The sequence below is a fragment of the Equus asinus genome, chromosome 18 (assembly GCF_041296235.1).
Source record: "Equus asinus isolate D_3611 breed Donkey chromosome 18, EquAss-T2T_v2, whole genome shotgun sequence".
In the NCBI taxonomy this organism is placed as follows: domain Eukaryota; kingdom Metazoa; phylum Chordata; class Mammalia; order Perissodactyla; family Equidae; genus Equus; species Equus asinus.
Window position 1 is genome coordinate 39,544,513 of NC_091807.1, and position 13,635 is coordinate 39,558,147.

The 13,635-nt window shown below is 52.8% G+C and overlaps 1 protein-coding gene across 3 annotated transcripts in view; it reads left to right on the top strand.

Annotated features, from left to right (window-relative positions):
- RRP1 (ribosomal RNA processing 1) overlaps positions 1-13,635 on the top strand; it is a 40,266-nt gene that overhangs the window by 13,446 nt on the left and 13,185 nt on the right. For 2 of the 3 annotated variants that reach the window (XM_014830748.3, XM_070488969.1), the window contains exon 11: positions 146-165. In XM_014830748.3, the coding sequence (XP_014686234.2) occupies positions 146-165 (20 nt within the window). Of the gene's footprint in view, positions 1-145; positions 166-1,138; positions 1,253-2,428; positions 4,787-13,635 lie in introns of those variants that run through there. The other variant, XM_014830750.3, reaches the window with a different exon arrangement.

Here is a 13,635-nt window from a genome sequence, read left to right on the forward strand (position 1 = left end):
CCCGGAGGGCGGGCAGTCCTCATCTTCGGAGCTCAGCGGGTGGGCTCCCCCAGGGCAGCCCTCATACAGGGGCTGCCTTCTCTGGGTGCACCCTCCTTCCTTCAGGAGCCGCAGCCGTGGTGGTGACCATATCTCGTTCTTTCAGGTTGCAGCACCTGGCAGAAGGTGAGCATTTGGTCGCACACGGAGACGGCCCCCGAGTTGGAAGGCATCTCATCCTCTGGGGAGAGGATTGATCGTGTGTTCACCCTCATGGCGTGAATCATCTCTGTGCACAGAGCCGGTGGGGTTTCTATGGGAGAGAGGCGGGTTGAGGGACGCTGCAGCTCTCGTCGTAGTTCAGACCTGAGTGTGCGTGAGAATCCCCAGGAGGCTTGTGAAGCTCAGGGCTGGGCTCCAGGGGGATGGGGCCCGAGAATCTGCATTTCTGGTAAGTTCTGAGGCAGCGGATGCTGCTGGTCTGCTGTGCAGCCCACTCCACTGTTCAGAGTGTGGCTGATGGAACTGAGATGGCTTATTCTGAAAGGCAGTGTCCTTGATTGACGATTGAAGACATAAGCTTTTCCCCCTGTATTTCATTCTGAATAATTGTAAACATATGGCAAAGTGGATAGATTTTACAGTATGCAGAGGCCCTGCGTACCCACCACTTCAGTTCTGCCATCACCATTTTACTGTCCTTGTCTTATCATGGATCTGCTTATGGAGCCCGCCCTCCCTCTCTCGGACTGTAAATACTTCGTGCTTATCACAAACTAGAGTCCAGTGTTCTTTAGGTAAAATATACATACAATGAAATGCATGGGTGTTGTGCACATCTGGGGGGTTTGACCCACACAGAGACTTGTGTAATTCAAACTCGTAAGGTACAGAATGTTACCGTTGCCTGGAAAGTTCTCTAGTGCCCCTTTCCAGCATGAGCATTTTTAAGAAATAGACTGTGATGTATTGTAAATGCTCCACGAATTGGCTCTTCCCGAAGCACTGACAGCACAGTTCTGCGCTGGGTGTGGCCGTGGCAGGTTAGAACACAGAGGTTGTGCAGCTGTTGCTTGTGGAGCTGTTGGAAGCCGTGAACACCCAAACGCAAAGCATCAGGCCTGCTCTCAGCCTCCTGGTTATCTACCTTGGTCCCTAGGCTTCTTCCCTGAGGATGAGGTCCCGGAAAAAGCCTACAGGAGTCTGCAGGGAGGGAGGCGGGAGAGAAAGGCCAAGAAGCGTTTGCCCAAGTCCAGGTTGCAGAACAAGACAGGTAGGACCAGTGGTGTCACCTGACAGGGAGGGGCTTGTTTACCTGCTTTCCATCTGCACCCGTGCTTATGCTCACTGGGACGCCTCTCCCTGAGGCTGGCCTCGAGGCATGAATCCCTCCTCCCATCCTGGCCCTCCCCACTGCCTGCAGCCCACGTGTCCTGGAGATGGGGCGCTCTGGCCCAGGTACCCTGCAGCAGTAGGGGCTGCCTTGTGAAGCGTCAGGGCCTCAGGCTTCTTCTGGCTGGCCTGGAGGCTCTTGCCAGCTCCCTGTTCTCCTTATCTGCAGCCCTGGCCTGGGCGCCTCTCCCGGAGCCTTTTCCACCCCTGGACTGAGCCCGTCCACTGCTCCTCGCCTTCAGCATCCTCCAGAGCCCCGTCACCTTGCTGTGCTCTCTTTCTTGATTTCAGAGGCTTCCCTCCCTCTTCCTTCCTCTCCTCTGTCCCCCCAACTTGTCTACTGTACTAAAGGCTCCTGTGCTTCTGTCACACCCTGGGCCTGTGCCCACCACACAAGAGGGGCGTGGGGCTGCCTGCTGCAGTGGGGATGGGCTGCAGAGCCAGGCAGGGCAGGGGCTGGGGGCACCCTCGCCTGCACGGGGATGCACAAGAGGGAGAGATGGTGCCCCCAGCCCCAGCTGAGAGCCCTCCCATGTTGTCCTGCACGTACTAAACCTCCCCACATCCGAGGATCTGTCCTTAGAAGGGTCTCTCGAGCCAGCCCTGCTCCAGCGCAGGCCACCACCCTCCACAGCGTTCCACACCTGGGCCCTGCAGCAGGCGCTGGGCTGGCTCACACATTGATGCCAGGTTGGCCCTGAGTGCCGTCTCATAGCTCCGTCGTGCACTGAGTTGAGTCAAAGCTCTGGGCCCTGCTTTGCGAGCCTGCCTCTTCTGACTAGCGTCACCTGCCCCTGCTCCTCTGTCACGCCTTTGCTGCCCACTTTTTCTTTCTCTTGATCTTGTCCTCACGCTGGTATTTCTGGCGTCCACCTTCCGGTCAGTCTGCCCGTTGTGGGGAGGCAGCATAGATTTCTCACCTGCCTGACACCCATGTTCTGTGTCAGGCACTTGTGTGTTCTGTGTGCTGCCCTGGAGTTGACACCTCGGTCAGAGAATCAGTGTGAAGGACCCCGGGCCCTCGCGGTGCCTTGCTCATACAGCCTTGCTGTTTCAGGGAAAGGTGGAAAGGAGGACCCGCCACCAGGCCTGAGCCCGGGATCTGAGAGGATGAGGCGGCGACGGGGCGTGGGGCCCAACCCCACTGCACACCAGGAGCAGCCTGGGGACCGTGGCAGGAGAGGGGCTCCCAGGAAGAAGCGGCGGCCCCAGGGAGGGGCCAGAGCGAAGGTGGCCAGCGGCCAGGAGCCAAAGACGCAGCAGTAGCAGACCCAGGAGAGCGGGAAGTGACGCCACCAGGGTGGGTGGGCAGGGGTGCTCTCCCCGTGCTCCCCCCTGGGGCCACTGAGTTGAAGCAGGGACACGGGCACTGGGCCATGTTCCCGAGACTGACGTGACTGCTCCCTGGCTCACTGTCGGGAAAGCGGCACTTAGTGCCCGTGTCCCAGAACCTGCTGCTGTGTGCTGACCTCGGCCAGGCCGGGACACCCCGAGACTTGACCTCTCCTGTCTACAGCCCTCCCTCGCAGAGGACTGGCCATGCGCTCTGCGGGGCGTCCAAAAGCACAGCGCTACCCCCATCTTACAGACGGAGTCCTGCCCCTGTGCATTTGTGCGGGGAGCTTTCCGGTGGTGTGTATTGACAGTGCCGGGTTCCCAAGTGGTGTTTCTACTTTATACCAGTTTTTGTTGCAGAAAATCTGTTTATATGTTTCTCAAACAAAATCTGGAAGAAGCTAGTGTTAGTAGTGGTTGTCTGGACGGGCTATTACTTCCCACTTTGCACACTTGGGCTTGGAGTTGGCGGTGAGCGCAGCGCTGCGGCAGCCCCATGGCTCGCGGCGGACATGTCTGGTACGGGGCTCAGCTCCTCGGCCTGGCCCTCGTCTTCCATGACTTGGAGGCAGAAGTGGATCTGACATCCCGCTGGGCAGACCCATGGGCCCCGCATACCTCCCTTTGGCTCCTTTAGGTTTGGTTTCAGCCCTGCTGCTCGTCCCGGAGGGTCCAAGGCAGCCACAGGTTTGCTGGGCCCTGATCAGAGCACCGTGAGGGGGCTCGTTCCAGGGGTGTGTGCTGGGAGGAGCCTCTGGCCCCGGAATGCCAACTAGAAGGAAAAGAAAAACACGACTTAGTGCCTGTGGATGGCTTCCAGGCAGTGCGGCAGCCATGGTCTGGTCTGCCAGCCGGGCTACTGCCAGGCCACAGTGTGGGGGTGACGGGCCCGGCCTGGGGGTCACCCACAGAGGCTGAGACTGAACCCTGGTCCCCAGAGCCCTGCTGCCTGTGACATGTCCCCCACCCAGGGGCAGTCAGCGCTCAGCGGACGCCCCTTCAGTCCTGATGGTGGGTGGAGAGGCTGGCTAGGGGAGCAGGGTTGGGCCCAGGGAGAAGGGGCAGCAGCACTCACCTCCTGGAGTTCACGGTTCCCTTTCCTAAAGCACCTTGAAGGTGGGCAGGGCTTGGTAAGGGGCCCTGTGCCCTGGCTGATGCTGCTGTCAGCGCTGTGTGTGTGTGTGTTGGCGGGAGTATGCAGTATTTTTCTTGGAATTCCTTTGGTCAAAAAGTGAGGAAACCACGCTACTATAGAAATTTCTGAGGGGAAAAAAAGCAATCGTACCTGACAGCAGTTCTTTTTCTTTTTTTTTTTGGTGCGAAAGATTGTCACTGAGCTAACAGCTAACATCCGTGCCAGTCTTCCTTCATTTTGTATGTGGGACACCACCACAGCAGAGCCTGATGAGCAGTGTGTAGGTCCCTGTCCAGGGTCTAAACCCGCAAACCCCAGGCCACCTAAGTGGAGCTTGTGAACGTGACCACAGTGCCACCGGGCCAGCTCCCTGACTGCAGTTCTTAACCAGAGCGCTTCCATGGCTGTGTCAGCGCTGGTGTTTTCTGTTAACTGTTTCAGGCCTGTTCAGTAAACCCCTGTTGTCTTCAGAGCCCTCAGCTCACCAACCGCGGGTGCTCTCGACAGAACCTTGGTGCCCGCCGGCTGTTGACTGACTGGCAGTGTTCCTGCCGCGTCAGGAACCGTACTCCTTGGGCAAAATGGTGAAGCCCCGTGAGGAAACTGAACACACCGCCAACCACTGGCCCCCAGGAAAGCTTGTGTTCAAAATGTTTAAAAGTTGGCATTGTTTTTGTTTGCCCAGATGTTCTTTTTAAAACAGCTTTCTTGATATAGAAGTCACATCCCAGTTGATTCACCCACTTAACAGGTACAGGTCAGGAATTCTTAGTGTGTTTGGAGTTGTGTAACCATCACCACAGTCAATTTTAGAGCATTTTCACCCCAAGACACCTGGTGTCCCTTGGGTGCACCTCCATCCCTGCCCCTGGCGGCCACTAGTGGGCTTTCAGTCTCGACAGATTTCCTCATTGGGGACTTTCAAATAAATGGGATTGAGCAGTGTGTGGTCCTCCGTGTCTGGCTTCTTCCCTGAGCTGTCAGCGTTCTTCCATGTCGTCGCTTGGTCAGCATTTCCTTCCTCTTGGGGCTGACTCTGGATAAAGCACGCTTTGTCCCTTTGTCCACTGGACGCTCCTCGCCTTGCGGTGGTTGTGGGTAACGCGAATGTACCCGCACCGGTGTCTGCATGGATGTGTGTTCATCTCGGGTGTGTATCTGGGGGTGGAGCTGCTGGGCCAGGAGGGAGGGAGCCGTGTTTGGTTGTTGGGAGAACTGCCTGGCTGTGTCCACAGCGCTGTGCGTTCTACGTTCCCGCCTTGGGTGGGCCCTCCGCACGGTGCTGCTTCACCTGTAAGCCCATGCCGTGGCCTCACCGCACTGGCACAGCTGGCCAGAGCTCACGGAAGGCCCCGCAGTGCCCTCTGCTTGTGCGTGGAGACCCCACCTGGCCCTGCACAGGCCATGCACAGCGAGGGAGACCCTCCCCTGGCCTGTCCCACCCCGTCCCCATCTGCTCCCTCTTGGGGCCCCAGGAGGTGACTTCTAGGAGACGTGGCTCAACCAGGCGTGTGACCTTGGCAGGCAGCAGCTGCCCTGAGCCTTCTCCTACCTACCTGTACAGTGGGAGTAACGGCTGTGATGGGGACTATGTTGCTTTTCCTTCTGAAACAATCTCAAACTTACAAGTTGCAAGTCCAGAGAGCATGTCCTCCCAAACCATGTGAGAGTGTGCTGACCCGATGCTGGTCACCCTGAAAGCTTCAGGGTGCATTTCCTCAGTAGAGATGTTCTCTTACTGCACCGCAGGGCGGCCCTCAGGTCAGAGAACTGGCACAGTGCCCCACTGCCGTCTAACCCTCAGGCTGTAGGACCCGTCCTTGTGCCTCTTTAGTCCCCTTTGCTGTGGACCAGTTCCTCCGCCCATGCTTGATGCCTGGGAGTCTGACACTGGGGACATCTCAGGCCAGTGATCTTGCAGGACGCCCCCCCCCCCCCGTGGGTTTCTGATGGGTCCTCTTATCGAGTGTAGGTGACGCCTCCTGGGCAGGAGCATCATAGAATCGATGTTGCTTGTCCCTGTGTCCTGCCCAGGCTGCAGGGTTTCTATCTGTCCTGATACAGAGAGCTCTCGTGAGAGTGATTGTGTTGGGGGAGTGGTTTTGGGACCCCAGTACTGTACCCAGCTTCTCATCAAACTTTCCATTTATTCATTGATTTACTTATCCCAGTGGCTCATGGTTTTCTGTTTTATGCAATGGGTTATAATGTTACTCTTTTTTTTTTTTTGCGGAGGAAGATTTGCCCTAAGCTAACATCCGCTGCCAATCTTCCTCTTTTTGTATGTGAGCTGTCACCACAGCATGGCCACTAATAGACAAGTGGTATAGATCTGCACCCAGGAACTGAACGCGGGCCACCAAAGTGGAGTGTGCCAAACTTAACCATTAACCACTAGGCCACCAGGGCTGGCCCTGTCACTTATTTTAGTACTTGGATATTCCCAGTGTGGCAGTGGGAGACTTCAGGCTGGTTTCGGTTCTCTAATGAGTTCCTGCCACTCTGAGTGCTCACTGGCTTTTGTTACATAAGAAGGCCGGCCCTAGGATGCACCTTATGTAATTCATACCATGTTTTGATTTCTGCAAAGCTCAGCACTTTATTTTAAAACACTGGCTGGTATTTGTGTGTAGGGGGCAGAGGAGGGGTGGGTCTTCCCACATGCCAAAGGCCCTAGGACAGCACTTGTCCTGGAGCAGAGAGCCTGAGATGAGTTGGTGCCTGAAATTAGCTTCGTGTCAAAGCTGGTATAAGAAGGAAAAGGCAGAGATGGGGTGCCCCCCACCCTGAGCCTGCCCAGCCTGAGCTCCATGCCCCCATTTCTCATCACGGCATGCCGTGCTGCTGATCTGCACGTCAGGTCCAACAGGGAAACAGACCGAGTGTAGCATGGAGTCCTCCCACTCACCAGGGTGCCTGTCTGCTGGCTCTGCGCCTGGCTTGTGCTGGCGCTCAGCACGTGGGTGAAGAAGCGTCAACAGGGATGGAAGCTCAGAGGAGTGAAACGGCCAAGTGCGTGTGTCTCAGGGTGGTGCTGTGGAGAAGCACGGCACCGTAGACTTATGGAGGCTGCCGGGGACCGACTCTTTCTTCGGAAGACAGCGAAGGGGCAAGAGTCACGCATCGGCCCTGCCCTTCCTGTCCCGACGCCCCAGACCCCTCCCTGCCAGAGGGTAGTCGAGAGCTCATGAAGGTGAGTTTCTCTTCAGAGAAAAAATAAATGAAGAAGGAACGGTGGAATCCAGATAACACCGTTGTGCAACCCCTAATGAAATAAGGGACCTTGGCGATGAAAATGCACAGGTGCTAACGTCACAAAAAGGAGCAAGCAGACGTACGTGCCTCCTGGAGGAAGAACGTGCTGCTGCCCGTGAGCACGTCTTGGCAAGAAGGAGAGAGAGAGTCTCTGAAGTGGAGTAAGCCTGTAGAGCTAGTGCCAGTCTACAGAAACGCAGGGGACAGAAGCACACGTTAAATGACAGTGGGGACCTGATAGGGAGCAGTGGCTCGCTCTGCTCGCTGCAGTCTGAGCCAGTCAATCACAGTGAGTTAGGGATCGGGGAAGGAAGTTTAATTAGATTAGCTGGCAAATTGGAAGATAGGTGACTAATGTCTCAAAAACCCATCTTCGAGGATTCCAGAATCTTGAGGTAGTTCGTTGGGAAATGGGCAGTGAGGAGGGGTCCAGGGATGTTGGTCTCCAGGCGTGACGGGCTGCAGGATCACATTGTTCCATCCTCTGTCAGCTGTGACGCATGCCTTGTAGGTGTGTTTCCTGCCTGTGGTCAGGAGAGAAAGCCATAGAGCGAACTTTTAATTGATCAAGCTGTCGGGGGGTACATACATAAATCAGGAGAGCACGTGAATGTTTTAGAGTACGTGCAGTGGCAGCAAGTGGTCACACAGAGGAGAGGCTGGGGCCATTTAGCGTAACAAGATGGCCTCACTTTTGCTCACTTACAGGCCCAGACAGTGTCCTCTGGTCTGGGGGAAACTCCGCAGGACAAACAGCCTGGTTCTTCAGCAGAAAGTTTGTCAGAAAAGAGCGTGGTGGTGGAGGAACCTGTAGTCAAGGAGAATGGAGACGCCGACTGTCTCAGTCTGGACTGTTACTCCAGTAGACGAACTAGGACAACGCGAGCATTGCTAGGACGGCAGGGGAGTGACGATCTCAGGAGACTGGACGATACTGAGGGGTTATTGCTGATTCTGGCTGTGAGTAGGGTGTTGTTCGTAGGGCACTCCAGAGACCTGATTCTGAGCGGTTTGCTCTCAAGGATGTCACGGGTCCCCAGGAGAACAGGAATGGGGACCGAGGGCTGGGACTCACGGTGCATCAGCGTTCACCCCCGAGCTCGAGGCCGTGCTGTCAGGAGGTCCTTGTGTGTGTTTTTTTAATTGAGGTATAGTTGACATAGAATATTTGTTTAAAAGGTACAACATAGTCACTTGACGTTTACATACATTGTGAAATGATCGCCACAGCATGCCAGGTAACTGTCTGTCACCATATAAAGTCATTACGATATTATTGAGTGTATTCCCTACACTGTACGATACGTCCCCGTGACTTTTTGTTTTATGACTGGAGGCTTGTATCTCTCGGTCCCCTTCACCTATTTCGTCCGCCCCGTCGACCCCTCCCCTCTGTAAGCACCACTTTGTTTCCTCCATCTATGAGTTTGTTTCTGTTTTGTGTTTGTTCATTTGTTTTTGTTTTTTACATTCCACGTATAAGTGAAATCATATGGTGTTTGTCTTTCTCTGTCTTATTTTACTTACATAATACCCTCTAGGTCCATCCATGTTGTTGCAAATGACAAGATTTCATTCTTTTTTATGGCTATTACTCCATTGTGTGTGTGTGTACATTTTTTTCCATTCATCCATCGATGGACATGTGGCTTGCTTCCATATCTTGGCTATTGTGAATAATGCTGCAGTGAACGTGGGGGTGCAAATGAGAATGTCCTTGTTTGAAGGACATACACAAGCATTTTGAGGGTGGGAACCACTGAGGTTGGTGATTGTGGTTGGGAGTTTATTATATGATTCCTTCTTCTTTTGTCTATGAGATTTTACGTACTTTTTAATAAGAAATAGAAGAAATCTTTGGAAAATATTTTCTAGATTTCCATTTTATTGTCACTGAATAGGACTTTAGCAAATAGGATGCGTTTTAAAAGCCAAGCATTTATATGAGAACATAGTAGATTTATTGGTTATATTATGTTGTAAAATTTAAGTAGTTTGCTTTAAATTGTCTCTTTCTGGTTTATACAAACAAAAAGTCTAAATCTAGATGCAATGCATGTGTCTTGCATCAGAGCCGGTCCCTAGTTTACTTATGAATGCACCATACACACACCTGGGGCTCTCCTGGGGGGTGCAGGCTGAGGGGGTCCCCTGGGGTCAGGGGGCCTTCGAGAAGGAGCCTGTGGGAGGATTGCACTTGGCAGGCACCCTCCTTCCAGACCTGACCTGATGATACATAGGTATATTTTTAGTGTTTACTAACTTTAGCTCTCTCTCCCTTCCTTCCTGCTTCCCTCACCACGGGCATCCCCACTCTCAGTATCAGCACCACAGTTACGGCCTTGATGGCACCGTTTGCCCTGACCTTTCGCTGGACGCCCTCCCACTGCATGACGTCCCATGTGGATAGCCAGGGGGCTGTGGGGCTTAGTAACTCGCCAGGCTCTGGACACAGACTAGCCTTGCTGCCCACCCCTCCCTGCCTGAGTGTCCCCTGTGACCTCAGCTCCGTGCCACCAGGGCTGGGGCCTGTGAAGGAGCTTCCTTGCTAGTGCCAGTGGACCTCCTGCTGGTTCTGCCACGGGCACCTCAGGACGTGGGAGGCTGGGAGCAGGGCCTGGCCCCGCCTCCTCCTCCTGTCCATCAGCATCTGCAGTCACAGATGCTCCAGCTGGCAGTTCCCTGGGGCTCACACAACCACTCAGATGCCCATAGATGGGCAAGTCTGCCAGAGTCAGGGAGCAGGTGAGGGGCAGCAGAAGGGGGCAACCAGCTGCCCTAGGCAACATTTAGGGCCATTCAGGTGTGGGCACTCAAGCCTTCAGTCACATAAACCAGATGCAGAACCAGTGTGTGGCTTCATGCAGGATTCTGAGGGGCACTGCAGCCAGGCCAGGCAGTAGCACCCTGCAGTCCCCCAGAAGCCCCTTCGTGTGCCCCTCCCACTCACAGCTCCCCTAGAGCCAACCATCCTAACTTCTACACTTCCATTGCCTGCGTGCTTCAGTAGGGTCGTCACCCGAGTGTCCTTCTCTAGAGCCTGTGGTGTACTCCTGCCTGTGTATTATTTTTTAAACAGTTTTTATTATGGTAAGATACACATAAAATTTACCATTAGTGGTATTTGTACATTCACAATTGTTAACCTAAAAATAGCTGAAATTTGGGGAACCACCTATTCAGGTAGAAACCCAAGTAGTCCTGCTAGGGTTTTTAAAGAGGGGGAGGCTTGCTTGAGTCCCTTAGAAAGAATTTTAACTGGGGCCAGCAGCAGGAAGCTAGCCCTGGCTAATCAGGATTGCTTGCAGAGACTGTCCGGAGCAGAAGGTCCAGCGCTGTGACAGGCTGTGGGTGTTCTTGCAGCGTCCTTGGAATACCTGCGGTTTGGCCCAGTTCAGAAGTTCACGGTTCCGCTTGGTGAGGATGTGCACAAGGCCCATTTTCCTAATGGCTCCTGGCTCTATTTTAAAACCCCTGACATAAGTAACTCCATTCATTTCACATTTCACTTTTCCCTTTTGATCAAGCTCTTTCTCTGAAAGCATTGCTGATCGACCATAGGTTTGCTTAGTCCCACGTTGCTGGGCTAGAGCTGTCCCAGAGAGTTGTGTCCGACACTGGGGAAATTTTTAATCTCAGATGGTTATTCCAAGGAGTCAGTGTCATAAGGGTTAGGCCACATTTGAGTAACAAGGAGGCCATCAGGAAATGGCTCTTGGGCAATTTCCTCATCTGGGAATTTCATCGAGGGACTTGAAGGCCCAGGTGAATGAGCCTTTTTATCATTTTGATCCACTGAGTGACCATAATCTGGAGCAGATCTGCGTTATTATTAGCATAAGAAATTTAAACACAATCACACATAGCAATGTTCCGGTAGTAATCATTATCAATATTTGAAGTCCTGATTTTAACCAGGTGCCTAGTCGTGAAGGGAGCCAGCTAAAACTATCGATAGAGAACCAGAGGTGCTATTAAAAGACATTGGACCAGAGAGGTCCTGTGCTCTTTTTCTAGGTTTTGAGTTCTAGTCCAGCTTCACCAGAAGTGTTGACCCAGGCACAGCAGCGGTGTTGGCTATGGCATACATGCCCCTGTTCTGCAAGGAGATAATTGAGTGCTATTCGACTCTCTAATACCGCCCTTGCTGGGGAATCCATGGATCGTTGTCTTGGGCCAAGGCCTGAGCAGTGGAAGTTGCTAGTTTAGCCATGGTTTGGGATAAATTTTTCATTAACAGCTTGTTATGGATTGCCCCAAACCAAGGAACAAATCTCTTAGCAATGGAGAGGAGGTGGGATGTGGAAAGGGGGCTGCCACATCTCACCTAACTCTATGACATTGCAGGTGGGTTTGTTCTTTAACAAGGACATGAATGCTGTGGCTGCCCACAGATGTTGTCCTGCCATACATTAACTCTCTAGATGTCCTGAGCCCCGGGTTCCTGTTAGAGTCACTTAGAAAGGTGTACTGGGAAGGGCACGTAGCACACTGCTAGAAGTGCACTTACAGATGCTTCCATTGACAGGTGAACTTAGTAACACGTTCTCACCAAGGGTCAGTGCAGCCACTGCAGCCCATTAAGGGGGCAGCTGATAACCATCTGGGCCCAGTATAACAAGAAGCTTCATGTAGAAAGGTGAGATTACTTTTTTTTTTAAAGATTCACCCAGAGCTAACATCTGTTGCCAATCTTCCTTTTTCTTTTTCCTCCCCAAAGCCCCAGTACATAGTTGTATATTCTGGTTGTAGGTCCTTCTAGTTCTATGTGAACCGCCACCACAGCATGGCTACTGATAGACAAGTGGTGTGGTTCCACGACTGGGAACCAACCTTGGCCACCAAAGCAGAGTGCACCGAACTTTAACCACTAGGCCATCAGGGCTGGCTTGAGATTACTGTTTTTTTCCTCTGAGGAAGATTGGCCATGCGCTAACATGTTACCAGTCTTCCTCTTTTTGCTTGAGGAAGATTCTTGCTGAGCCAGCATCTGTGCGAGTCCTCTTCCATGTTATGTGGGATGCGACCACAGCGTGGCTTGACAAGTGGTGCTAGGTCTGTGCCGGGGATCCAAACCCGTGAACCCTGGGCCACTGAAGTGGAGTGCACAAACTTCACCACTACGCCTCCAGGCTGGCGCCGGGATTACATTTTTTACAAGTTTTGGCCAGGCATCTGCTTGATGCCGGAGGTGAAGGACCACTTGGGGGGGTCCAGGCAGTTGGAACATTGTGGGGACAGGGCTTTTCAGAAATGTTTGTGGAGGCATCAGCCAGAAACAAGGTGCTCCCTTGAATAGTTTTACTCTGTCGGCAGTTTTAAGGGCTGGAGCCTTAAAATCTACCCTAACATTGAGGACCGAGGAGAAACTGGTGACGGTGTGACTAGGGGGTCTCTGGGTCTGGATGCTTGTGGCCTTTGGAATCATCCTCCACATTCAGAGGGAATCTCCCAGGCACTGTATTAAAGAATAATTCCCTGGGACATTGTCTTTTCATTTGCTAACAAAAATGTCCTTGAGGGAGGTGAAAACTCCAGTTAAGATGAAATGAACTCCTGTAAGGCACTGACTGGTCCCCATCTTGGGCGTACTAAGGGAAGTTGTTAAGTGGTAATCTAGCATGACCCGTTATTAACTGGATCTTCCTCAGCAGAAGTGTCGAATTGATACTGAGAGGCTCAGTAAAATTACCAGGAACTGTTAATTTTAACAGTAGATCTGTTACGGAGGGTCAGCCCCAAGGTTGGAGGGGTGTGCACATGTGTACTGGCCGGGTCCTGAATCCTGGGGAAGCTGTCAGTGTCAGATGTTGTCTCCTTCACGTCCCGGTTAATTCTAATCTTAATTCTCCAGTCGGTTCAGAAGTGCAGCTGGTCTGTGGGGCCTTCCTTAAATAAGAAACATGAATCCAAGAATCAACCCCCTTAAGTTTTGCAGCGCAAGGATTAGTTAAAAGTACCCTTCCACCTAGGTTGTAAAGAATCTTTGTGAAGGTGTTTCCAGTGGACAAAGCCACATGGCTGCAGACTGTGGTGCTGGTGTCTCGGTCTCCTGGGACCGCACGATGGAAAGACCTCTCTGCCGGGGCCTGGGTTTTATTAGGAGCTCTGATCGTCCCTTTGCAGTCTCGGCGCATGTCCCATTTCATTAACTGAATATCAAAAGCAGAGAGAGCCAAGCGCATAGGTCCGCGGTAATTATTTCCAATGGTGACAGCTCATGTTTTCCCAAGAGGGGAGCTCTCAGATCCAAAAGGAGCAGAAGCAGTGCCTTAGGCCAAGCTAGTTATAAGGTCTCCATAAATTCTGCCAATGGAGTTTTAATGATGCCATTTGTTCTTTCTGCCAGTCCAGAGGACTCAGTGATAAACACAGGGAAAATGCTGTAGAATGGGCCAGACTTCACAGCTCTGTTTTATAACATGGTCAGTGAAATGCCCTCCCTGGTCACTGCAGTCCTACGGGGACACCCCAGGTGGGCAAAGTCTTTTCTAATAATATTTTTGCAAATGACAAAGTGGTGGCCTGCCAGCAAAGAG